Below are 26590 nucleotides of genomic sequence, written 5' to 3'. Positions count from 1 at the left end.
GTACGGATGACAAAGATGAATAACTTTAAAATTCACAAATGAAGATGGTCCCCGGTCTGAAACGCATTATGATTACACTAGAGCGAATACGAATAATTGGATTAAACCTTACCTTGGAATTCTGGAAGCATCCACACTGCTCCACTCTCGCATCTGGAGGAGACAGCAATGGCGTCGATATCATGGCGTTTGTCTTCTGGAATATCCCACTCCAGCATAGTGCGATGTACGTCTTTTTCAGATTCTCCTAGGGTTATTTTATCTGGAAATATAAATTTTACCTGTGTACATAAAGGTTAAATATAGCAATGTTTGGTCCTGGTGATGCGCGCATTCACAACTGACAGTACATGTCCATGTTTTTGATACAAACTTTACTCCAATCAACTTGATCAATACCAACTTAAACAAAACTGATTTTTACGCGGAATTAATTTTCCCGATTTCTTAGTTAAATAAAAAAATACAAGCAATTCTTTAAAATCTTGTAGGAAATATACTAATATCGTTCTTTTATTTTTGGATACACGTCACTTTTGATATTTACCATTGCACCAGCTGATCCAGAATGTCTTGAATATATCTTTGGATAAAATGCTCTCTGTGGGTGTCGTCTTCTGAATTTGTCCCTCTGCCATTATTTCTGTGGTAGAGTTTTCATTGCCTCCAATGACGATTTCGTAGCTCTTACGTGCCTGGGAACCCTCCACTGTAGCCAGAACGACCCTGGCGTCCTTGGCTGACTTCAGCCCGAAGACTACCCACTGTTGCTCTGGTAGAGGCCACCCGTCCAAGAAGCGATAGTCATCCACTTGGAATACGGTAAGGCATCGGAAGTTTTCTAAAACGTACAGAACTCATGGGTATCAATTTGATTTTTTATTGCTATACAACATATGGAAAAACGTAAATATTCTTCTGTGGGTTTATCTGACACATATATCAAGCTTTAAATTGAGATACGTGCTGATGTGAACTGACAGCCCACCTGGCGTTTTGCGTGACATCTTACCTATTTTGGGCTCCCCAGAAATTTCCTCAGCAGTAGGCTCCAATTCCTTTTGTTCTTCCACGAATTGGAGGTCTTGAAAGATGTTCCTGTCTGTGACGTCAACAATTGGTGTGTCAGCACACCCTGCCTGCAGGGTCATGTAGGTGACGTGGGAAACTTTATTGACATCATTCGGCAGCGTGGTGACTATTTGAGGAAAAAGCTAAGCGTTATCTTATATCTCAAATTCACACTAGTCCACATACCACGACCTGTCTGTTTACACTTTTTCTATCTTCTATGTATTTTAATAAAATGCTTTCAATGGACGCTGTCTGCTAATTAAAGGATCATGAAAAACTACAAAATGTTCTTTACCTTCAAAATTTGGTACCATCCATGTAGCGCCCTTTTCATCCCCACAACAAACTGCTACCGCATTCACTGGGTGTCTTTTTTCCTTCGGGATTTCCCACTCCAGTTTTGTTTTCTGTTTACCTTCATCATTCTCTCCAAGAGTGAGTTTATCTATAAAAGATCAATCGCACAACGATTTGTTGGGCTGGTGCATGTTTATTAAGTTATTAGCTGTATAACTGTATTCTGGCAGTACGTCTTTACCAACCAAACATACTATATTAGTCGAATATCAATATTTATTTAACATTAAACTTTTATCAACAGAAACACTTAATGGCGATGATTTAGAAGCATTAAACATATATAGTTAAGATAAAAACGTACCGTCCTCCCAGTTAATCCAGAATGTCTTGAAGACATCTTTTGACAGGATGTTTTCAGTAGGAATAACCATCTGAGTTACCCCATGTTCTTTCACTTCAGTCTTCGTGTTCCCCTCACTCCCTAAAACCACTTCATAGCTCTTACGAGCAACGTTTTCCTCTACGTTGAGCAGAGCCACGCGGGCATCAGATGAACCCCGGAGACCGAATACAAACCACCGCTGACCTGGTAACGGGTATCCCTCAAGGACACGGGTAGCATCGACTTGGAATATTGTGAGACAACTGAAGTGGTCTAAAAATCGAAAAAAAAATAGTGAAAATTTTCTCATTATAACATATTTAGAAAAAACTTTGGATGGCTTTAATATGTATGTTAAATTATTCGTGTTTACTGATGATTATGAGAACACCTTATTGGAAGAGGACAGGTGTAAAGATAGCAAAACTTTCGAAGTATTTTATTCTGATCTGTGTAAAGAAATGTTGTAGTAATTTTTGTGGCACAGCACGGGGTAATTGCTTCAGCAAAAGCTTCCCAATTAACCCATTTCTTTCTGTTTACGAAAGTCAATTTCTGCTGTACCAATTTTAGGCTCCAATGCCACTAGCTCTTCGAAAGGCGTCTGCTCTTCTTGCTGCTGTACAGTCTCAAGTTCCGGTTCTGTCATTTTTACTATGGCCTCCTCCGCAGTTTTCTCTGGCTCCATTTCTAGGACCATATACAGTAACTGAGTGGCCTTGGGAAGTTCGGAAACAGCTATCAAATATCAAAATGAAAATACACACCATGTATTTGCGAAATTGCCGACGAATCATTTATAGTCTCTACTGTGAAAGAGCGTTTGTGCTGATTTGAAACGGAGACCTTTAGTTTTTTCTGATTAGGAGCAAAATTTTGTTTTATTTAATTTAATATGAAAAACTTAAAATAATTTAATTTCATTATGTTTTACGTCTTCAAATCAGCTTTAATAAATGCGTTTTGCTTTATGGATACGATCATCTTGGCAACAGGTGCGGTAATGATGTTGGCACGAAGTGCTAATTTTTGATAGGCATAAGCCGCCCTAGGCAGGCGTGACAGTATGGTATGTGCTATCCTGTCAGAGATAAGCATCGCTTTTAAATAACTTTTCATATGATGTTTTAAGACAAAAACGACAGTTGTGATATATCGTGTTTGTGACAGGTGTATAACTCTGCGACATCTCATATCTGCGTCTTTTAAAGGGATAAATGTCATCCCCACAGTATTGAACTAGTCTTACCATTAAACTCTGGAACTCTGAATTCTGCCGGTGTAGCGCCGATTGATAAAGCGATGGCGTTGACGGGAAATCGTTTGTCATCAGGAATTGTCCACTCTAATATTGAACGCTGGTCATCTCTGTCACCTTCTCCAACCTCTAGTTTATCTGAGGAAGAGTATAAAACACTTGGGTAACTTCAAATTGCAGCCAAATTTATTTATTTTGAATAATTAACAAATCTTGCTTCGTAATGTTATTTTGACGTTGTTTTTTACTTATATTTTAATGACGATATCACATCAAATATTAAATCAAACAAGGACTTAACATAAACATTGATGATCTTATCTCATTTCTGTGATTACATTGGACAAGCGTTAGCTATTCAAAATTATCGAAATGTCGAATGCCATTAAGAAATGAAACTGTTACAAAATACAAGATCATTTAGCAAAATAAATAATTTTTAAAAATTCACAATGCTCACCGTCGTCCCATTTAACCCAGAAAGTCTTGAAGACCACGTCAGAGAGAATCCCATGAGTCGGGACTTCTATTTGTGACACCCCCGACACCACAACCTGCGTCTTAGTGTTCCCCTCACATCCCAGTTGCACCGTGTAACAATTCTCTTTCGTTTCTCCTGCCGCCGACGATAAATAAACTCGGACATCGTTAGCGGCGCGAACTCCAAAAACAAACCAACGCTGCTGATGCACGGGATGTGTATCAATAAAGCGAATGTCTGTCTCTTGGCTAATGGTGAACGATTGGAGATTTTCTGAAAGACATCAAATGTTCATTGCTATTTACCTAAATATTGCTAAAGGCTATTATGACAAACACATCGCTCATGAATAAGAGTTGACCTTTCCGGAATAAACGTGACTGATTATTTAAAAAAAATACATGTATAATAAAAAAAACGTGAAGTCAGTAAATTATTTTAATCACAATTATCATTTCAAAGAACCTTGGTGGATATTAAACGTATTATAAATTATACACCTATCTCTTGCATATGTAATAATCATAATCTTTACAAAAAAAAGGGGGGCTTGCCGAAAGAAAAACACGTTTCAATTAATGGGCTGTAATGAACTGTTTCGTCTCGGCATAACCATTTTAAACCACAATGTGTACATGTTTTGGTATTGTGGTAAATATAGCCAGGTTCTTGCTTGCCGAACCTATCTACCAGACATTGTGTTGTCGACAGGTGTAACAACATTGGTCTATAGCACTACGAAGATAGTCAAGCCTACCTTGCGAGGTTCTTATATACATACCCCCTAGCCCGAAAGGATAAACAAATCTTTACGTAAATACACATTGAATATATCAAAGGTGATATTGCTTTTTGGAAGATCAGACTGTTCAGTAAAGCTGTATCAACAGAAAACCATTGTGTTGTATGTCGTATTTTACGCTCAAGCAACGACATCGTATCAGTTGTGCTGTATCTACTGCTTGAATGAAAAAACTAGGTTGTAAATACAATGAAAAGCGAATATTTCATCTCCCACACAAAATGCTTCTTGTTTTGCGAGCGCTATTCGCGCTATCACATAGTAAAATACCAACCTATATTACTTCAACGGACGCAAACCTACCTATTTTAGGTTCCAGTTTCATAGGGGTGACTGTTTCCAATTCTTCCTGTTGTGCCAGAAGTACCCCTAACCGTACCCGCTGCTCTGTGACCTCTGTATAAGAAGGCTCCTGGGGCTCTAGTTCCAGAGCTTTGCTGACCAAGTACGTCGCCCTCTTTTGAAAATCTTTCGGGGGCTTTGCTGGAGGAACAAAACGAATAAAAATCGTGTTTCAGTGCCACATATTTGAATTTTGTAAAAAAAATTGTGAAACAGCAACGGTTTCTTACACAATGATAGTACGATTTTAATTTTCATCCCTAACTTTCAATGAGATCACAAACAAAAAACAGTCAGTACAAAAGGGATGGTCTTAAATCTAGTCATACCTCTAATTAAGTTTTAAAAAAAAGCTTTTACAGGATATACCAATCAATCGAGGTAGTTACGAACTGGTCAGTTATAATATACGAAGGGGGCAATTCTGACACAGAAAAAGTGTTACTTACATGTATATTCCGGTATCTTCCATACCCCTGTACCACAGATGGCTAGGTATTTGATGGTGTGTTTCTTTCCCCCTGGGATGTTCCACTCCAACACACTGCGGTATTTACCCTCCACACCTTCTGCAAGCTCGATTTTATCTGAAAACGATCATTGATTCAATAAATATGGATAAGTGATTGTCTTACAGGATTATTTACCTGCGTTGTAATTATAATATAATCACAAATAAAGGACTTCACAGCAAGAAATAACTGCACAACAAATTCATCCATCATGAAAAAGTCTCGAATTTGAGAAGTTGTGAAATAAATGAATGTAAGATTAAGATTTCTGTGTCATTTTGCTATGTTATACATAAATAAATTGTTGCAGACGACTTTTATTTGAGAGACTATATACATGTATGTATTTGTTAGGTTGTCATTGGGAAGATACGAAGTTTTACAGGACATGTAGACAAAGAAAAGACCTGAAATCCAATCGTGTCCAGCATAACTTTTATGTAAAAATCAAAACGCCACTGGTCGTGAACTGCAATGGAACACCATTAATTACTGTTCACGTAGGTCTCATTCTACTACTGAGTCATTTTGGTAACTCTTCCTAAAAGGGTACTTGACCTTGGGGTTGTTAAATAAGGAATGTCGGATTTTTCACCTCTTTGGAATCCATTGCTCACAGCAGAGTAAACTATAAAGTGCGTTATATAAACATCTTTGCTATTCTTTCGCCTTACATGTGACACATGAAGCATCTGATAGCACATGTGCGCTCAGACGGGGAAAATCGGGTTTGAAACATATTTGTCATCAGTGGAAAACCGTTATCAAGCTTTCTCAACACAGCTACACCTTCGTCAGCCATATTACCAGACTGTTGAACTTGATGATTTTTTCTACAATAAACAAGAGGCGCAATCCGAAACTCCACAGTGTCCTTTCTACAGTATTATATTTTATTTATTTATTTATTTATTTATTTACTAAAATGTATGCATTGAGGATAAAAACATGTAAATTAAAAATGTATCTACTCCATTCATCCTCCCCATGGTCCTTTCTATCTTTTTCCGTGTGAACGTGCCTGTATTTGCATACATCCACGCGCCTCATTTTCCTCATGCATGCCCTCTGTATCATGTAAAGATATGCCAAACGATGCCAGCAGGACCACCCCGAGAATCACAGATAACCGAAAACTTCCTTCAATCCCAGGTAACTTCTTCCTCTTATAGTGATTGGAAACGGAAAAGCCATGCTGATGATGAAGGTTAGTTAACAGTTATCTGAGAAATTCCGGGTGAATATGACTTAATTTCGAGTTAATTCCAACACCTCACACGATGAGCAGTTTCGGCGTTACTTTCGATAATGGCAAATAACTAATAGAGTAAATTTCTTCTAATCCGCTACTAGTCATCAGTTATTAGTCTAAAACTGATGCAGAAAATGTACATGCAATACACACATTCATAATTTACTGCCGTTATGACACAGTTTCGTATACTATTATCTGTCATCAGGGCCATTGCAGCAACAATGATGTAGAACATATGATAGGCAATAATTCTATTGCGGCACAACGTCTCATATAATTTTCTATTAAACCCAGAAAATCATAACTGCCATAAGCCACCCACCGGTCAGTTTAACACTACTGACCCTCGTGGCAAGGGACATACTGCCAGAAGATTGTCACCATTTGAAGAATTCGTATTTCACGGCAAATGTATTAAAGCTCAGGTTTATTTATATTTATTATTCATAACATAATCTTCCATTATGCCGTATAAGTTGCTGTAACAGGTAGATGTAGGCTAGCGCTTACATCACGCAAACAGCGCATTTCTATCTTTGACGAACATTTTTTACCTTATTTCTTTCATTACCTTGTCAAATATACAAAATACTTTTCCGTGATTTTTCAGGAAAAAATGATCCGAAAGTACCTCTTGCTTAACCGATACAAGGTTGAATGTACTCTTTGATGAATAAAACAAACATATGCGCATGCCTTACCAACAAGTGATTGCTGATTATTATTACCAGCAGAAGGTAATGTTCACAACCCCGCTCCGACTAATGCTATTCCCTTTGAAGAATAGAACTAAAAAAACGTATACTCAGACGTAATTTTCCTATTTCCAGACCTGCTAATCACATGCACATGACAGGTGCTGATTGTTTCTGTATATCATTTCAATATGGCCGTCTACCAAGTGGCGTCAAGAATGACTACTTTGGCAATAATATCTGTTAACCTTTTCCAGCAAGGAGGAAGCAATGGCTATCACAGTCTCACTGAAATGCTGTTTCATGTAAAGGAGAGAAGGGGTGGCTAAAATTGAGTTTTATTTTATAATAACGTGGTCAGGTGTTCTCCTTACTGCCTAATATACATGTAGGAGAAGCCACATTATATGGTCTAACAATGATGTTTGCTAGTTATTTCATTAAAATGTATATAAATAACTTAAAGGCTGTCCAATGTCGGTATAACTGTAGCCTACCTTCGTTCCAACTGAGGCAGAATGTCTTGTACATATCCTTTGAAAGAATGCTTTGAGTCTTCCATTCATCCTGCTTCTCTCCGGAGGCCATGATTTCTGTCTTACTATTGTTATCTCCACCGATTATTACTTCGTAGCATCTTTGGGAAAGTTCGTCATACTCCGAGGTTAAAATCACCCTCACATCAGACGCTGCCTGAAGACCGAACACTACCCATTGGCAGTCATCTAGAGGATAGCCGTCGATGAAGCGATACTCTCCAACGTGGAAAACGGTCAGGGTACGGAAATTGGCTGTAAATCATAAAGCATATAAGCATGAAACACACGATAACTGAACAGCGACAGTTCTTCTGATAGAACTGTACACGCACCCAGTGGTACATGTACAATGACTTACTGATTACATGCGAAGTCACCAGAGGTCACATTTTCATGTTTTTTCTTATTTATCTTGCGTGCTTGATAACGTGCCGTGTATCATAGACATACTTTGCCAGGTCAACGGCAACGGCGACGATGCAACCGTCCTCTACCGCAAGATATTTACATTGACTTACAACAGACTTATACTGAAACAGGCTCGTCTATCCATGGAGAGAGCTTTGATTAATCTCCCTCATACCGCGATACCCTTTATCTTTATGTGAAGATGATATATCGTCATCGTAAATCCATTCAAATGCGTACAGAAGATGCTCCGTATAAATCTTTGAACTGTCTGCCAGCAAGCATGCGGGCAGGACGATGAACATCAATATAACTATATTAAGATGAAATATAGATATCACCTGTAGAACGCATTAATTTGAAACCTTTCATCTAATTATTTTTACAATACGAAAAAAATATCTATTTGCTGCTAAACGTATAAATCCATACTACAAATTTGAGAACAGAATTTTTTCTAAAAAAATGGCCTACCTTTCCTAGAATAAGGCATGGTCAAAGTATTGTACACCAGCAGCTACCTTAGGAACAGAAACGCCATTCCGGTGCACTGTTCCTGCACTCTGTTAATCTCTCTATTAATCAGTGTAGTACAGTCTATTATCCAATCCACATACCTATTCTAGGTTCCACTAATCCCAAGGTTTCATCGTCTGCTCCTTCAGTAATGCTCTGTTCCACTAGCCCCATCTGGCGGCCAGGTAGAGGTTCTGTGGTGAGTTCCTCTTGTGGGGGCGCCATCTTTTCTTCTCCTGGAATTTGCTCTTCAAAGGAGTCTAGCCTTTCAACGCCAATTGTGTCTTGGATCATTGCTTTCAGTTCTGCAAACAACATTGTGTATAGCAATAATGTTTCATTATATAAGTTTATTGCAAGGCTGCAAAGACCATCATATGTAACTATACGGTAAAAGTCAATTGTTTATTTACAAAGACCGGTTATAATCCAAGTTTAGTAATCATGCTATCCTCTCATTCAATTTACGTGAATACGAAGTATCAACAGTGAGTGTCAGTACTATTTAATTTTTAGTGTAACCAAAACAACTAAAATAATACAAAATTGTTAAAGCATCGATTCGTCGAAGGTTTTAAGAAATAATTCCTTCAAAACACTTTCGCTTTGGGCGTTTCTTTTCGTGCTTATAGTCAATATGAGAATAAATGAGAATAATTGTTTATGTGTTCTCCATAACTGATGAGAGCTCAATTCCGTTTGGGAATTCGTATAAGAAGCGTGAAGCATTTTACATTGTATAACCCATTAAGGGGGGAGCAAATAAGTCATAGTTTTTAAATCGCTTTAAAATACGGTGTAACACGCAAAAGGAGGGAAGCGTAGAGGCATAACATAAAGCATAAATAAAACATACATGCATGCAAATTTAATGTACCTGGTGTGAGGAAAAATTCCCATTCAGACGGTTTTTCACCAGTGCCAACGGCGACGTATTTTATTGGAAACCTTCTGTTTTCTGGTATATCATATTCCATGATGGTTCTGTATCCTCTTCGTCTCCCTTTTCCTATTTGTAGTTTATGATTATCCCAGCTGATCCAAAAACTCCTGAAATATTTCTCAGACAGAATATTGTCCGTTTTGCAAGCATTTACCACGGGCCCTTTTGACCCATCCTGGATCGTGGTAAGGGTGTTGTCTAGGGCCCCAAGGGTTATAACATGAGCGTCGTTCTCGACGTCTTCAAGGGTTTTGGTCAAAGCGACGTAAACCTCGCTCTCTGATCGCACTCGAAACGTCGTCCAAGGAATAAATTTGAACAGAGTCTCCGGCAGAAAGACGAATTTGCTTGGAACAGCAGTATCCTGAGTGTGGTAAACATCTGAAAAATAATTATTGCAGTTATTAAATATAATTAAATTTTTTATTTAGTCAATTTTCCGGCTGTGGCCGGTCTTAATTGAAAGTTTATTTTTGTCAATACATGTGTGGCTTTAGGACCTTTAGGACCTTTTTAGTTATGCAACCAGTTTTGTCCTCACACCCAGGAAAAAAACCTCACATCTTAAACAAAATAAAAGGCATGATCATACCCAATGGCTCTTCGTTTTCCTCCTCCTCTTCTGCAGTATCTGGTACAGGCTCCCCGTCTTTTATTTCCATGGCAGCTAACACCATTTCACGAAGCAGAGATTCGTGTTGAGATGGTTCCTCCTCTTCTCCAGTTAGAGACACGTCTTGTTGTATTACTTGGACTTCCGTTGCTGCTACCATAGCTTCTTGCGCTTGTATCTGCTTTTCGTCTTCTGTTGTTGGAGTAATGTCATTGGCTGGCTGAACGTGCTGTTCGTCCACGTGTGTTGGTTCCACGTAGCGTTGGATGGTTTCTTGACTACGGACATTTGACACGTCTTCAGGAATCTCCTGAGTTGGGAGGTCTTCGACTTCTAATGGTACATCGGTAACGTTTTCCTGAGCCTCAGATTCGTCAACTATATCAAAAGCAGATTCTACCATTTTTCTAAGTTCTGATGGAGTTATATCTTCTTCCTGTTCGACTAACGTAGTTTCTGTAACCGTCACTGTTGTTTCTTTACGTTTTGTCAATGCCGTTACAGAAGGACCTTCTAAAGTTTCCTCTGAAACACTCATACTGGTAGTTTGTGGATGACTACTTTCCACATCCACCGTAGCGTCAACTTCCGGTCTTTTTATCTCACCCACTTCCGGTTCTTGTGATGGCGGCGGCGGAGCTTGCAGGACTTGTCCAGGTATCGCCATTGTTTCATTTTGATTGGTATCCAAGTCTAAAACTGGTTTGTCCTCCATAACAGTCACTATGCGCTCGTCTAGCTCTTGCGATTTACGTGTCTTTTTTGGCAAAGGTGGAGGTTCAAGCAATTCCTCGTCTAGCTTAGCTGTAGTGGTAGCTTCTGGAATATTGACTTCATCATCTAATGGAACAGTAACTGTGTCTGGCGAAAATACCACGTCTTCTGATGGTTCTTGGGATGATAAAGGTGTGCCCTCTATTGCCCTTTCATCTAATGGCTTTACCTCATCTTCCTCGGCAGGTGCAGTTTGTGTAGGAAGACTCTCCTCTGATGTCTGTACAACTGGGCTTTGCAATACCTTTTCTGGAACAGTTGCACTTTCTACGATTTCATCATCTTTTAAAATCATAGTCTGCTTCGGTTGGTCTGGTCCCGCAAGCTCTTCTATGGGCTCTTGTTCATATATGGCATCAGTCTTTGATGGAATTTGCTTTTCGTCAGTTCCGTTAGCTTTAACATCTAACTCAATTATGTCTTTCGGTTTAGGATCTTCTTCTTCTGGAGTCTTATCCATTTCCTCGGCCACTGGTTTCTCTAACGTTTCGACTGGAATTTTTTGTGTAGGAGGATTCTCTTCCGATATCTGTACAACTGGGCTTTGCAATACTTTTTCGGGAACAGTTGCACTTTCTACGATTTCATCATCTTTTAAAACTATTGTCTGCTTCGGTTCGTCTGGTCCCGCAAGCTCTTCCATGGGCTCTTGTTCGTATATGGTATCTGTTTTTGGTGGAATTTCCTTTTTCACAATTTTGTCTATATCAACATCTGAATTAATTATATCTTTTGGTTCCTCTTCAGGTGTCTTGACTTCCTCCGTCACAGGTTTTTCTAACGTTTCGACTGAAAGTGTCGCAGTCTGTGGGACGAGCGTATCTAAATCCATAGTTTCTGTAGATTTATCCGGACTAATTAAATCTTCCCTGGGTTCTTGTCCGTGCGATTCTCCTGGCTTGGGCGGCGTCCTCGTTTCCTCAATCTCAATTGTATCAAATGCCGATTCAACCATGTCTTTTAACATAAACTTTTTATCTTTAGGTTCAGGCTCACGATCATCTAAATTGCGATCTTCTGGTTTTTGTAAAGTTTCTGACGGCATGATTGCGGTTTGAATATCTCGAGGCTCATCCAAAGCAATTAAAGCCTGAGGTCCATCTGGACTCACTTGCTCTTCTTTCGGCTCTTGTGCTCCACCTGGTGCTTTTCGAGTTTCCTCTGTGGTTACTGTTTCCAAATCAGTCTGAAATACTACATCTTGTACTGAAACGCCATTTCTTTTCGGGCTCTCTGGTTTGTTTTGATCAAATGCTGACGGTTCGTCAGGGCGTTCCGGTTTGTCATCTGATGACTGACTTGGCGGTCTGATGAGGCGCTTTTCCTCCAATTTTAGCCCTACCTGCTCTTCGTCGGGCGACAGGATTTCTGTGGGAGTTCCCTGGGGTGTGATAAATACCTCGGACGTAGACTGATCTGTACTTGTGCTGCCATCTATCGGCTGTGCATCTTGTTTACCGACCTCGGGTTTCGTATCTTCATCAGGCGTCCCATCGTCCTGCTTGTTTGACTGTATATCTACAGGTAGAATTTCTCCGTTAGAGATTGGTGTCGGTGGTTTCTGTAAGACTTTGTCAGTAAGAGAAACACCCGGCGGGTGTGTTAAGTCGAGTTCTGTTTTTGGATATGTAGCATCCACGATTATAGTATTGTCTATCTGATCCACTTCCTGCGGAGTGGGTTTCTGTGGTGGTTCTGGTTCAGCAGGTTTTAATATCTGTTGTTCCTGCAGCGTCGCCTGTTTTTCCTCGTCGTCCCCTAGCTGTAGAGTGGGTGTGGCACTTGGCACTACCACGTGTTCATCTTCCTCACGATCCTGTCCAAAGCTATTTATATATTTAGATTTATCTTTTTCGAAATGAGCAAGAAGTTCAATTCCTCCGAATTTAAACGAATAATCACGCGTGAAAAGAGTGTTCTTTTCAATCACGTGACTCTCTTCACGTTTTCGGGACCCGTCGTCTGCTATAAAGTCACGTGTTGTGATTGTGTCCACGGTCGTCTGGTCCCACGTGAAGACTTGCTTGCTCTCAAGGAAGTAACGCCTCATCTCCATTGTTCCGTTAACCTTATTAGCTGGTGACACCTGAAGTAAGAAAAAAATGTGTAAAAACGTCGGAAAATCATTTTATTTACGAGTCAGATTCAGAATTTGGACCTACTTAAAACAGAATAACGATTATTCACAATTTAGCCACCATGCAGCTACATAATTTGCCATATATGTGTTCACTAATCTTTTCTTTGCAAACCACTACAGCAGAAAACGTTCAACACCACAGGTAGTCCTAGGCATCCTGATATTTATTTCAGAAAGTTTTGATTGAATATTTCAAATAAACTGCTATCCAACATTCTGACCTCATTTTCATCATTTAAACACTTCACTCTGGAGGCCGAAAATGAGGCAGTCTGATGGAAAGCGGGCCTTAGGGGGTAATTTGTTGCAGATTGACCGAAATGTGAAAACATTTACAGATCGTTAACATTGCATTTCATGCTGCGCAGTGCAAATTAACACCCACAGAGGCAAAACCAATATGTCTGGGTCGTATAGGGGACTCTGTGAAACTTGATTAATAATTACACGATGTATAAAAAGAAACGGACCAACAACTGAAAACGACCTCATGAGTCCAAGCCCAAAACTGCGATATCATCATAACTTATATGTAATAACAACGTTAATGTTTAACATACGTGCATCTGAAGTTAAATTATAAGTCATGGTATATACAAAGTAGATAACTAACCAGGCCCGTGGATAGCAGCTAAAGAAATGGATGCCAAACAACTCTCTGCTGGGGGATCAGAACAACTACTCTCTTGCCAGCCATGTTGTTAAAATAAGTCTGGGGAAACCAAGGACGCTGCAAGTGCCTCGTTTATCTCATCCCTTGCAACAGTCTGGATGATCGTAATAACTACTCTTCTAAGTAACGACTACCTTTACCCTTCAGACACCTATGGGAATTTGCAAGATGATAACGGTTGCTTCTATCATTGATAACGACATTCTGTTTTTCTCACTCACCCTGGTACTAGTTGTTAATATGTCGTCACTTTACATGGATCTCAAACACGCAGGATGCTACCCCGGTTAGGTAGTATATAAACCAGATAAACCACCTTTCACACGCAGAGAGCATAAAACTAATTCCTTGAAGGTTATACGTAACACAGGCAGAATCACAACAGTACCCAGTAGCTGCTGTTTCTACTCATTCGTCTTTTTTTTTTCATCTGGGCTGAATACTTAAACTAGCGGCGTCGGTACACCGTTGGATAGAGCAAGTATTTATTATAATGGAAAAACTAATTATAAAAAAAATCAACGACCTTTCTTGATCTATTAAGCTGGTCCTTATGGTGTACCTCGTTTGTCTATCGGAATGTCGGAATGTGTTTAATCTTTTTCAGTGGACGGGGGGGGGGGGGGGCGTCTATCTTTACTGCCACTATCACCTTTAGAAATCCTGATATAGAAACTAAAACTTAGCAACAAATATGTTTAAGTGTGGGTTTGTGTGTTCGTGCGTGTGTGTGTGTGTGTGTCTGAGAGGGAGAGAGAGAGGGGGGGATGGCGCAGTTAACCATTTGTCACGCTGAGCTGGGCCGCAATGACCAACACTTAATTTAGCCGTTTATACCGTCATATTATAAAATAGAATAGCTACATTAATCAACTAGGCACATTGACAAAGTTTTTACTGGTGAGAGAACGTGCTCAGAATGCTAATTTAAAGCACAATAACTGGGTGATGACCTACTGGTAGTTCATGTGCAAAAATCCTAGCAAAACAGAAATGTGCACAGCCAGTGAATATCCAGAGAAATGTCAGTTAAAATATCTATTGCACAAAACTCTCTCTGGGGTCCAGGTAGTGGGTTATACTTTCTAACGAGTGGTAATATAGGGTCTAAATTGCCGCAGGAGAAGTGCCAGTTGCAGCTGGGACCTGTGGTTTTCTTATTACAAAAACATTGCAGAGGTTAATATGTTTTTTTAATAGAAGTCAGCCTAAAGGCCACTTTAAAAAGGCGTTCAACATGCATGTAAAATCATTGTTATCGTCTGATCCCGTGGTTATGGTAAAATGTTTTTGCACTTTTCTATAATCTGTCGATTTCGCAACAATGCCGTCTATAACAGGTGTAAAATACACATACCTAAATAAATACAAAATGCATAAATACATACGGGTATAACTGAATATAATTGAAGAAACATATAGTAGTATAATTACATCTAAGGGCTCATTCCCAATAAAACTATTGTCCGATGTAGATCGATCCAACTCTGCGGGGACTCTCGCTGAATGCAATCAGTTTAACAGATTAATGCTCCCCCCCCCCCCCCTGGCGTTGAGTAGAACACAGAAAAACTGCTGATAATAATGCGAATACGTTGGAAACAAGGGGAGGCGTGTTAATTTGTTAATCTGATTGCATTCAGCCAGAGGCCCCTTGGAATTGGATCGATCTGTGTAGAACTATAGTTTCATTAGAAATGAGCCCTTGACTTGCTCTACACATGTTCTACACATAATACCTACATATATATATATATATATAAAACCCGACTATGACCTTTACGCCAAAGATTCTCTACCATACTCTTACATTATTGATAGGTTACATAAATAGTGCGCCATTCCTTATGTTCATATATGCCATATTTCAAATACTGTGGACCTCGTATTTCCAATACACGTTCATCTTAATATGGTCTACTTCGTTTATCAGAGTACATGTATTTCTAGTTTTTCTTTTTTCTTTTTTTTTTAATTTTTCCTATCTGTCTTCAGTGCATGATATTTAGGAACACAATTTGGACGGCAAAACCAGAGTGAAAATTTATACTAAGAGTCACGGTGTACAGGGGGCAATTCTCGTGTGCCAAGGAAATATGTATAGGAAACGACACTACTCTTCGGAATTCAGAAAAATTTCCTACTAATTTTTGAAATTTTGGGCTATTCAAAATACTTCTCAGAAAGGGGTAAATTGTTTTTTAAAAAACATCTGAGAGCAAGAGAGATTGAAAGAGGGGGAAACACTTCGCACTACTGCGTCTGAAAATAAGAGAGATAGAGGGGGAAATACTTTGCACTACAGCGTTATAGAAATAATTGTAAACAAAATATCATGTTATTTCTGAAGAAGCATTGGAGTCACACGGACCAGTAAACATGTCGCTTTTTTCAATTATAAAATAGAATAAAAAAACTGTATTTGAATTTTAGTACATTCTAAGAGGTATGAATTCTTAAAACAATTGTTATTATCCATGTCTCACGAATTATTTCACAATAAATCTTGTCTTTGGTCCCGACCAATGTGTCTCACTTTTTAAATAAAGCCAGCTTTTATAATCAGTTTCTTTTGAGATAGAATGTGTAACTGCACCAATATGGTACCAGTCTTAATAAACCATTTATTTACGTATCAAATCATCTTCTTGAGCAAGTAACATGGAAGTAGTATTAAATGTCCACGTGTTAATCATTAATGACGATTACAAGAAATTGCTGCACGATTATGATGGCTTATTTCAATGCATTTTATGTGCTTATTGTTCGCTTATGCACACTCCATGTTACATCTTCTTAACCATTTTCTAGCCACAGGGTGCGCTAGTAGTCATGAGCTGTTACTAAATTATCGTATGTCTCATACCTACATTTTGTATACTATGTTAGAAGCCTCTGATATCGGAAGGTGCCCTATGGCCGCTGTCTGGGATGTCCCGATTATATGTCGTCCATCATTAAGTGACCAAGGATTCCGTTACATCTGGTTATTTCACGGATAGTTGGACATGAATGGCGACGATTTCTAATAGTTGGTCTCTTACATAGACGGCCCTTCACCGATGAATAGCAGGAGAGATCATTATACAAAGTGCAGTTTGGCTGGAGTTCTCTCGCCAACACATAGCACTTGTGCATACTTTATTCTTGTGACTAAGTGAATCGAAATTGTGGCAAATATAATGTATACCATCCATTCTTTTCTTCTATTCTGATACTACATATGTAAACATATATAAATGTATATCCTTATATATTGTGTGAATAATGTAGTCTAGTGAGCCTGCAAATGTATTCATATCATTTAGTGCTCAATAAACTTATAAACTAAAAAACGAAGAACGACTTTTGACGTGACAGCATTATTGAATAATTCAAAAATAAAATGTACTAGATGTCAAATAGAATACACTGACGATTATGCTACTGGTAACGTCTGATTTTAGTAAACACAAACATTTTCGGCCATATACTAGTATGCTCCAAGTAGATATCTGAGAAAGAAAATGATTTCATAAACCATATTTCAAAATCGTCAAAACAGTATGATATTAAATAACAATTTTGAAATAAACTTCATTAGGCCTACAATATTAATAAAATCATAGCAGACTGTTCGTGTTTTGGACTTCGCTGGTAATAATCTTGTGGACAAATGTACTAATAAAGTTGTTTTAAAAGACGGCTCCCAGCTCCAAAGGTGTCATTAACTCCGGCAACGTTATAATTGACTCGTGGTCTATTGGTGTTTAGTTGGCTGGGATATACATTTTAATACCCCGAGGAGAAACAACGATCCACAAAGGCAACTTTTTATCTACATAACGTAACGATTATACCCATAACCCAAGACTGGCTTTTCTAACAGCTGGGCAACTGGTAACCAAGTCAAACACCAATTTATTCACATCATCCTAATCAGACGAAGTCATTTTAGTGCTGATCGCTGTATGACAAATACTTGGAAGCATTTACCTGTAACTCAAGTACCATTTGATGTGGTTCTGACTAAGCCATAATCAGAACTTATATCTTTTTCATTTTTTTCCTGAAGACATAAAGGTATTAAAGGCATTTCCAGCATACAGCGTAGTATTGGATTAGATGTGGATTTGGTGGGCTCTAAAATATGCGCCCCCGCCAGGAGGCTGCGCATAGCTTACGGTGCTCTCAGGACACCCTTATAGTGGTCGAGTTACGATGAGGTGAATCGTCTGAACAATATAGGAGGAAATACCATCTGCGTTAACTCTGAGAGCAAGTTTGCTCTCCCGGCACAACAATACCGTTACTAGTTTCCCTTACTTTCTTACGGAGATAATGTGCTTGCACTAGTGGAACCTAAGATTCAGGACTTTGGGGGGGGGGGTACTCGGAAAGTTTTGCCGAGCTTATATAAAATAGTGGACTAGAACAATTCAACTAGGATATGTGAGGCATAGGGATGGGTACTTTGTTTGGTTTTTTCTCGTTTAGCTTGTTAAAGGCTGTTATAAAAATGAACACTGGAGAAAGGGGGACTTGCAACACTAAAACGGAAGGGGCCCGTGACCCAGGGCCCTTCCCTAGACCCACCATAGTTTTGTAGTACATCCTTTTAGAAAGGTGTTCCACCCGCCTTTAAGGGAGGGGGGTTTAAAGCGTCTAGTACAAAGAACACCACAGCCCCCCTCCTTTAAGGTGGGTCGAACACCTTTCTAAAAAGAAAACACCACACTGCTATATCAAGACTGTTAACACCAAGTCCATAAAACTGTATGGCCAATGCTTTTAGTTTCTGTTCATATTACCTTTATGTCCGAGAGCTATAACATACAGCACTTATCGCTGATCTAATAAGCATGACTAGACTATTTGGTATGTACATAATGCGGCCTCTTCAATGGCAAATGTTTTATCAAATGTTGTATTCAAATAAACTTCGTTTGCGATGAGTCCGCGGCAAGCCCCAGTGCATGCATGTGCCATTCATATATAGTTACTAATACAAATACTTGTAAAGGTTTTAGGATTAAAGTCGCGTGTATTGCCCCGTGGAGGAGTAAATTTATACAACAAACGCAGTAGGTCGTGTCGGCATAAACTTTTTTCTTTAGATGAGCCAGAGAAAATAGGATACAAGAGCGAGGAGAAATGGGCTATTCTGAAGAAGGCAGAATCCCACATGGGTTAATTGATAGATAACTACCAAACACCATTCCGTGGCAAAAGAAAAAACACTGTCTTCATGCATAGAATACAAGTAAAGTGACAGATAAATATAAATCAAATATAATTAGAGAAAACTGAAGGTCTCCAGCATTCACAGATTCCGTAGAATATGTATTTCAATAAATCTATGTCACAAAAAATATGCATAACACACATGCTGTACAACACTGCTGGATGTTGTTAACCAACTGGTAAAACCAAATGATACCGCTGGTAAACATGACTGATACGTATGCTTCAAGTTCCTTAAGTGCTACATATGCCAGAAGCATCTTGTTTTGCATAATCATAAAATTATAATAACCTTAGTACACTTTTACATGTTCGTCTTGTCACAACCTGCATAATATATTAAGACGCGTATTGTGTGGTTACATATATAAACTAGAAATATCTCATACATCTAAGACGAAAAATTTCTGCATGCTGTTTCGGTAGGGTGGTATGAAGTGACTAGCTGATTGACAAAATCATCAAAAAATATTGTTCTAATGACAAACGTAACACACACATACACATAGACGAACGCATCACCAGTCGTTTGCACTCCGTAAACTATACCTTAAAATTTCTACAATGCCATCCCTACTGGAGGAGAAGTAAGTGCGCAGCAGGAGCGGCAGCGGGGAGCCAATTTCTGGGACAGAAGAGCATATTGAGTTCCCGATGGCTGACGTAAGGAAACATACATCTCTGCAGACATGTTCTCACATAGAGAAAACAACCGCAGTCATAAGCGCTGCCCTAAATAGATCCTGCACGTGATTAACTCCCAGGTATCTATTTATTATTATGCATCATCCTCCACAGTTGCGGGAGCAGTTGATTATCCACCAATGTAAGAAAAATTACATATATTTTAAGACCGCCAAAGAAACAGCTGCAGCTCCTTAAAGCAATGCATCATTGACTAATCACTCCCGTTTGACTTTTCGCCGATCTCTCGGCTCATTCGGTATTCAGACAGCTATATATATACAGAATACATTACACTTTTAAGTGTACATTGTGTGCCTAATATATTTTAAGTGTTGTTCAAATTTGATAAGCGGATGCATTAAAAAGTTATGGGTTGAGCAGGTTTTTAAGTCAGCTGGGTCACCCACAGTGGGAAATCTTAACGAGCGTTTTAAATTAAAAAAAAAACTTTTTAATGTGCAGTGAAATGCCTAGTTGTTTCAACTTGCTGTTTATAGAATGATTTAAAGTGCTGCATTATATAAAAAACAGCCCATGAACCTTAAAAACATCTGAAAGGGTTTAGATGTAGGAGGTACACGCGTTCCATTATTAGTTAAAAAAGATTAAACGATTAATTCTATTCTATTAACTAAGTGTAGGCTGTCTTAATTTTTTTAAGAAGAGGGGGGCAAAAGTCTTCAAAGGGCCATTTTGTAATATTGACCATCAGGTGAATCCCCTATCACGACCTGGAACAACCTGTGGCTTAGCCAATTAAGGCCAAAAGAACAATTTTCCATTAACTTTGCACTACCATTAAATCTTTCAAGGCTAAGTGAAAAAAAAACAGTGCAAGAATATGCTCGTGCCGTACGTGTACAAAAGTGAACTCTAAATATATGTGTTAAATCAAAATACTATTTGCTTTCATATCATATTCAAACATAAACATGGGATGACTCGTTGTCTTCCAAGGAAACTATAATATCACTTTGACATGTATATGGAGTGTTAAGAATACTTTGAGAGGCCGATAAGGAACTCAAAGTTTAAAAAGTAATAATGATGTCAAATATTAGCTTTAAGGATTACATTCTGTGATTAAATGTCACATCAAATTGGAATGCGTAGGTACTATTTCTGTATAACGCATACACCTGCTATGAGCCAAACATCGTCACTGACAATTGAAGCAAACAGAAAGATTGTCTGCCTACCCAATCGACCGTCCGGCCGACTGAAAAACGGCACGAGATTTAAACAAGCAAGCAAGCAATTCTTTTACCTATCGGCGCAGATAATCCGAAAATTACACGCTGTCCTTTCCACCTATGTTTCTCGTATAAGATGCATCAACAACACGAAATTGTAACACAATAAGAATAGTAAAATTGCCAGCTCGAGTTGCTTACCTGTCCAGACTCGCCCGATCGGGACTGCTCCTCGGCAATCTTCGGCATTTCGTCGTGGAGCCTGGATGTTTTTTAACCTCTGGCCAACGAGTGAATTATGCAACGTTATTTATACGTCTAGAAGCAGCTGGCAGAGAATTGCTTCAGTAGTAATGACTCGGATCGGTGTTCGCACATGAGCCCCTGATAAATAAAAAAAGGGAGAAGGCAATTATCAATCCGTACAGAGCTTTTTGGCAGAAAATATATGGAGCCCGGCGTTTTTTTTTCTTTTTTCATTACTGGACTACCCCATCCCCTTTAGACACAAATATATGTAGGCATTTATTTATCCCCAGAACAGGAATACATATTATTTAGAAATATGAAGTAAACTACGCCGCCAGCCAAAAACCAATAATAATAATAACAGTTATAATAAAAATAATTATAACATGATGGAGCATACATGTATGGCGGTATGTCTTTTAAATAAACTGGATGTGCTTTTATGCATGAGAGAGAGAGAGAGACAGACAGAGACAGAGATTAATTCACTCCGTACTTAATTGAAACGAAAAGATACAGTATATCATTCATAACGTTTTACATGTCGAAACTACTATACTTTTACATTGACACACCCCATGTCTTCCCCAGCGTTATACAAATACAAATGTTGAGCAACATACAAATGCAAAAGAATGATATATTGACATATTTCAAGGCACATTAGTATGAGCCCACTTTGGCAGACCTCACTCAGCGCGGGCACTACAGTTTATGTGGTTTTAAAGTGAGGGATGTGGACATGATGATATGCCAATTTCCAGTTTATGACCAATTGAGTAGCAATAAAGTTTGGACAATATTTTATGTATTATAAATAGGTAAATTGACCACTTTCAAGCTGAAATTCATTTGAAGGCCGATACATGAGTGTGGTATTAGATTCTGATGAAAATGACTATGTCTTCAGTAATATGTTTACTTGATTATCAGGAAATGTATATCAATCTTATTCTGGAACTTAAATGTACATGGTAAGCTTTATCGACTAACGGGCGTTGCAGCCTCAATCAAGACTCGTTACTTGGTAATGACCTGGATGGACCGGTCACCTTATTTAGTGTCATAAGGTCACCAGCGCCCAGTCCCCGGTGTTGGAGAGATTAAACTTTTCCGTACAGTACCCGTATGACACTAAACAAGGTGACATCCAGCTCCTTACCATGTTAAAGGCCTCAGGGTGAGACCGCAACGTAGGTTAATCGTTGAATTTCACCACGTAAGTTTCAAAATTCGATTGATACATATTCCTGATTCAAATTCTACCGGATGGCCAAAAACATTCACTCATTTACTTGATTAAATTAAGCAGCAACTAATGAATCTCTCTCTCTCTCTCTTACACATCTTTTTATCTCCATTATCACGCCTACCTACAAGGGAACAGCTGGTTCACAGGGACCGTTCGATATAAATCGCATTAATAACACCGCACCATATTTTCTTACCTTTTTGTGAACTGTTTAAAAGATTCTCGTGTGTTTATATAATTAACAAAAGATACCAAACCGATTCAAACACGCCTTTCCGAGAGACACGATTTTCTAACAGAAAATGTACAGAACGAAACTTCTGCATAATTTAATATTCATTAAATAATGACAGGACGATATGAACATTTTTGGTTGATATAAGACATATAATGCAAAGAGGTGAAAGGAGATTTAACACACTCTAAATCAAAAAGTGTTCAGTCACAAGTTAAAGCTATAAAACATTGCGTAGGCCACTTTCACTTATCCATTTTCTTAATTTGATTAATAGTGCATCACGCAGTTGAGTCAAAGTCTATGTTTTCGATTAAGAAAACATTACTCACTACTGTGGAAATTTATCGCTGATACAGATTTTTTTATCTCCATAACACCACTTACAGGTGCCGAGTTTGTTGTTGGCTGGTCTTTTTGTAAAGTTGCTGATAGAGATGTATTAGGCTGTCGCGTTCGTTTGAGAAGTTTACGAAAGGTGTCACTCATGTCGTTTCCTTTGCATACAGTCGTGACCATGATTTTTCTGTTATTATGGATTTGCTTGCTCTGCAGGGCACTGGGGTCCTAGTTTCAGGGTATTTTAATATATTCTTTACATAAGTATGCAATTTTGCAATAGTTTTTTTTTTAAATTATTTACACTGAAATAATATAATTGTGGTTTTAAACAAGATTGAGTTGTTTTCGAGGTTGTCAGGTTTTGATTTATGCTTTTTAAGAACGCTCTTATCTCTTCCACGAGACACACCAGGTTAAAGACACTTAATATTAGCGCGGTATTTCGGTTTTATTCAAGACATGTTTTTAAAAATGATACTTTACTTTTGACAGAAATGATGATGATTTATTATGCGTTTTCATGTCTTTTTTATAACCTTACGCCATAAATGGCATAATTGAAAGATCGAGCTTGATACGTAAACAGACTTTATACGAGTAGCTCACCGAAGCATGCTGAATATAGGTGTCATTTCAGAAAAGATGTCAGAGGAGGAAAGCTAACACCCTCACCTTCCAACACCTTTAGAAAAACCTCCGCTACTTATAATATAGTAAATGACACATTGAACTGCACAGGGAAATATTGCCGAGTCTGATTTAAACAAGGTTAAGTACTGGTATACATGGTATATATAAATATATTTCCACGAGCTTTCCTATATGCTGGTGTTTAGAATTTTCCACAAAACTTAACACATTGAAATGATAAAGGACTTGCAAGTGTGAGAATTTGACACTCTTATTACATGTAGAATCTCTATTTTTCTCTCTTTAAACCACACTAATTGTTTTTCAACATAAAATTAATTCCTCCTACTACTACTGGTACATATATTATTACTTCGTACAACGCTACTCCTTTACAACAATAACTTTGAATTCGTGCGGGACGTCTTATTTTTCAACTTTTTTTACTGTCCGTTAAATCTATCAGAAAAGTTTGCTTTACTGCGAAACATTTACCAATTAACCCACGCACCGTTTTGTCGTAGGACGACTCGCAGTTTATCAATCAATATTTGAAAGACATTTGATAAGAGCAACTGATTTATAATTCGGACATGCGTAGGAGGCGTAAAATGACATCGGTGCGAGGGATACGGGCTTTATAGGCCTATACATCCCAACCCCGTCATCTTATTTTCAAGCAGGGTTCATTTAAGGTCGGCTTAACGAAAGATAAGCTTGACTTAAATTGTAATGATTGCTCGATTTATATTCATGTCATGTTGCACAACTACTACGGAAACACGGAAGGGTAACATTACAGTGACTTCGGTATTTGGGTGTTTATCATCAGTGAACGCCCCCGTCCTTGTGTCTTTTGGTAGGACGAATACCGGTAGATGTGAAAAAAAATGTCAGCTTGGGATTTGAATTTCGCCATCTAACATCGAATAAATACAGTCTATGTGCGTATCCGAGCGAATTGTTCCAGTATTAATTATTACAAAAACTAAGATGTTTTAACGGGTCTTAGAATGGAACAGAATTAAACTAGAGATCACCTATAGATGACCAGTGAAAGAAACTAAACCAGACCAAAATATGGCCTCAAAATGGATCAAAGGAATTTGCATCCTCCTCCCGAATAAAAAAAAACGCCATGTGATAACAATGCCTAGGTGAAACAAGATCGTTCACGCGGCGTTCTATAACACCTATCATAGCATATAGTGACAGCTTGTATGATATTGTCACATGTGTGCATTTCCTTCATATTGGCATTCGATGTCTCATCTCTACCCTGAGCTAGGCGCGCTGATTATCACCTGACATATTTGAAAGTCTGGAAAGCTCCAGCCCTCGGTGGCTGATAATTGTTATTATTATTATTATTTTGAATGGAGGCCAGCAGTGTGTGTGTGTGTGTGTGTGTGTGCGTGTGTGTGTGTGTGTGTGCGTGCGTGCTTGCGTGCATGCGAGTGCCCGCGCTTGTGTGCTTGTGGAGGTTAATGTCTTTTTTAACACAGATGCCAGGTGACCGGAGACCCAAAACCTATGCTCTATTCCATTTCCTTCAGTGAGTCATTATTGCAGACAAAGGCCACCAACGTTGTTATAAATATACCAAGAAATGACACCTAAGCTGTATTATCCAGATTAAATAAGTAATCCCAATTGCTATGCAAAACATGCCCTTAGAGTATATAATACCATAAAACCTTTCGATTTGATATAAAAGCAAGAGCAAGTTTGTTTTTTGGCAAAAAATATTTTTAAGTATATTAGTTTCTTAATCGTTCTAAAAACAGATGAGGTGATTATCTTGTCGCGAACCTTTTAACGGGAAAGACAAAAGAAAGGACAGTGCACCCTGATACAGACATGACAGTGATGCTTGGTTCATGTTAGTGCATATAATTAAAGTACTGGCAAACCCCCAAACATATACATCTAGTTCTGGCATACAAATCGAACACAACTTCCCTGGAGGCCTCAGAAGCACATGTACCCCAGGTTATTGGGAATGCTATAGGAATGGCAAATAACATGACTTAGCCTCTCTCTCTATCCCTTTCTCTCTCTCTCTCTCTCTCTCTCTCTCTCTCTCTCTCTCTCTCTCTGAAAATGAGTATTAAAATCGGTGGGATTCTGTACTTAAGTGTTTTTGACGTGATGCTTTTTTTACAGTTACCTCACAAGTAATAGTGGACAATGGTTCAGTTTTTCTAGGGCTGGCAAGATACATATTTACACCCATAAAATAGTTAACGGGAATACATCAACTTTTCATATTGTACAGTTGAAGGTGTCTAACGCATTTTGTCAATGTGATAGAATGATGTTGCCCATTTCAAAAATGTTTCGGGTGACATCTAAAAATAATTTGAGATCACCACCTCTCGCCTTGCAGAAAGGTTAAATGGCCATTTGCATTACAAATCCGGCCATACAGTTCATGGGACGTGTTGTGCTTCTTTAACCTCAGTATAATGTGAAGGCCAAGAATTTATGATGCACTATTAAGGTCTTGGTGAAAAAAGTACCGGACTTTTAATTGGGCATTTTAGAACCCCGCCTTCATTTAATTCACCTGTAAAGCTTGAGCAATTTTTCTCTGCGTACATGTATAAACAAACCAATTCACAGACCTCGATTCAGAAAAGAATAGCCACTGCTGATTAATGACCCCTCTATCGGCGACTATGTTAAAGGAACAATACCAGAGTGAATACGTTTTATGTTTGTGTACACAAGATAAAGCACTATGAAGGACAGTAAATTAAGCATCCAAAACGACAACAAGTACCCGTATACATGTAGCAAGTGCGTCTGTAGGCCCGTAGCCAGGGGTTCGAAAGGACCCCCCTTTTTGCTGGAAAAAGGTCCACTCTGGGTAAATTTGATCTACGTAAACTAAGGTTTCATGAAAAAAGGTCCACTTTTTCAGTAAAAGAACCCACTTCTGCAAAAGCTAGCTACGGGCCTGGTTTGAAATGTAAAAGAACACACACACACAGATACGTGTAGATGCGGTCACCTCGAACTCATGTGAGTCGTTTCCCCAACTCAATGCTACAGGGAAAAAATACACTC

General features: G+C 38.6%; 1 protein-coding gene across 4 annotated transcripts in view; it reads right to left on the bottom strand.

Moving 5' to 3' along the window:
* The window catches only part of LOC106167937 (uncharacterized), a 48759-nt gene that overhangs the window by 18406 nt on the left and 3763 nt on the right, over positions 1 to 26590 (bottom strand). For 2 of the 4 annotated variants that reach the window (XM_087007998.1, XM_087007997.1), the window contains exons 2-16: positions 21012 to 21194; positions 10100 to 12980; positions 9442 to 9888; positions 8666 to 8869; positions 7599 to 7892; positions 5089 to 5226; positions 4601 to 4780; positions 3475 to 3768; positions 3006 to 3152; positions 2321 to 2494; positions 1736 to 2029; positions 1370 to 1519; positions 1013 to 1198; positions 548 to 841; positions 113 to 262 (exon numbers count right to left, since the gene is read on the bottom strand). In XM_087007998.1, the coding sequence (XP_086864124.1) occupies positions 113 to 262; positions 548 to 841; positions 1013 to 1198; positions 1370 to 1519; positions 1736 to 2029; positions 2321 to 2494; positions 3006 to 3152; positions 3475 to 3768; positions 4601 to 4780; positions 5089 to 5226; positions 7599 to 7892; positions 8666 to 8869; positions 9442 to 9888; positions 10100 to 12980; positions 21012 to 21059 (5881 nt within the window). In that variant the 5' untranslated portion in view covers positions 21060 to 21194. Of the gene's footprint in view, positions 1 to 112; positions 263 to 547; positions 842 to 1012; positions 1199 to 1369; positions 1520 to 1735; positions 2030 to 2320; positions 2495 to 3005; positions 3153 to 3474; positions 3769 to 4600; positions 4781 to 5088; positions 5227 to 7598; positions 7893 to 8665; positions 8870 to 9441; positions 9889 to 10099; positions 12981 to 19479; positions 19637 to 20884; positions 20909 to 21011; positions 21195 to 26590 lie in introns of those variants that run through there. The other 2 variants (XM_087008000.1, XM_087007999.1) reach the window with 2 other exon arrangements.

Source organism: Lingula anatina, chromosome 3, assembly GCF_051362555.1.
Source record: "Lingula anatina isolate TDL-2025a chromosome 3, LinAna3.0, whole genome shotgun sequence".
NCBI lineage: Eukaryota > Metazoa > Brachiopoda > Lingulata > Lingulida > Lingulidae > Lingula > Lingula anatina.
The sequence above is the reverse complement of the archived record's forward strand: the minus strand, read 5'-3'. Positions and strand labels throughout refer to the sequence as shown.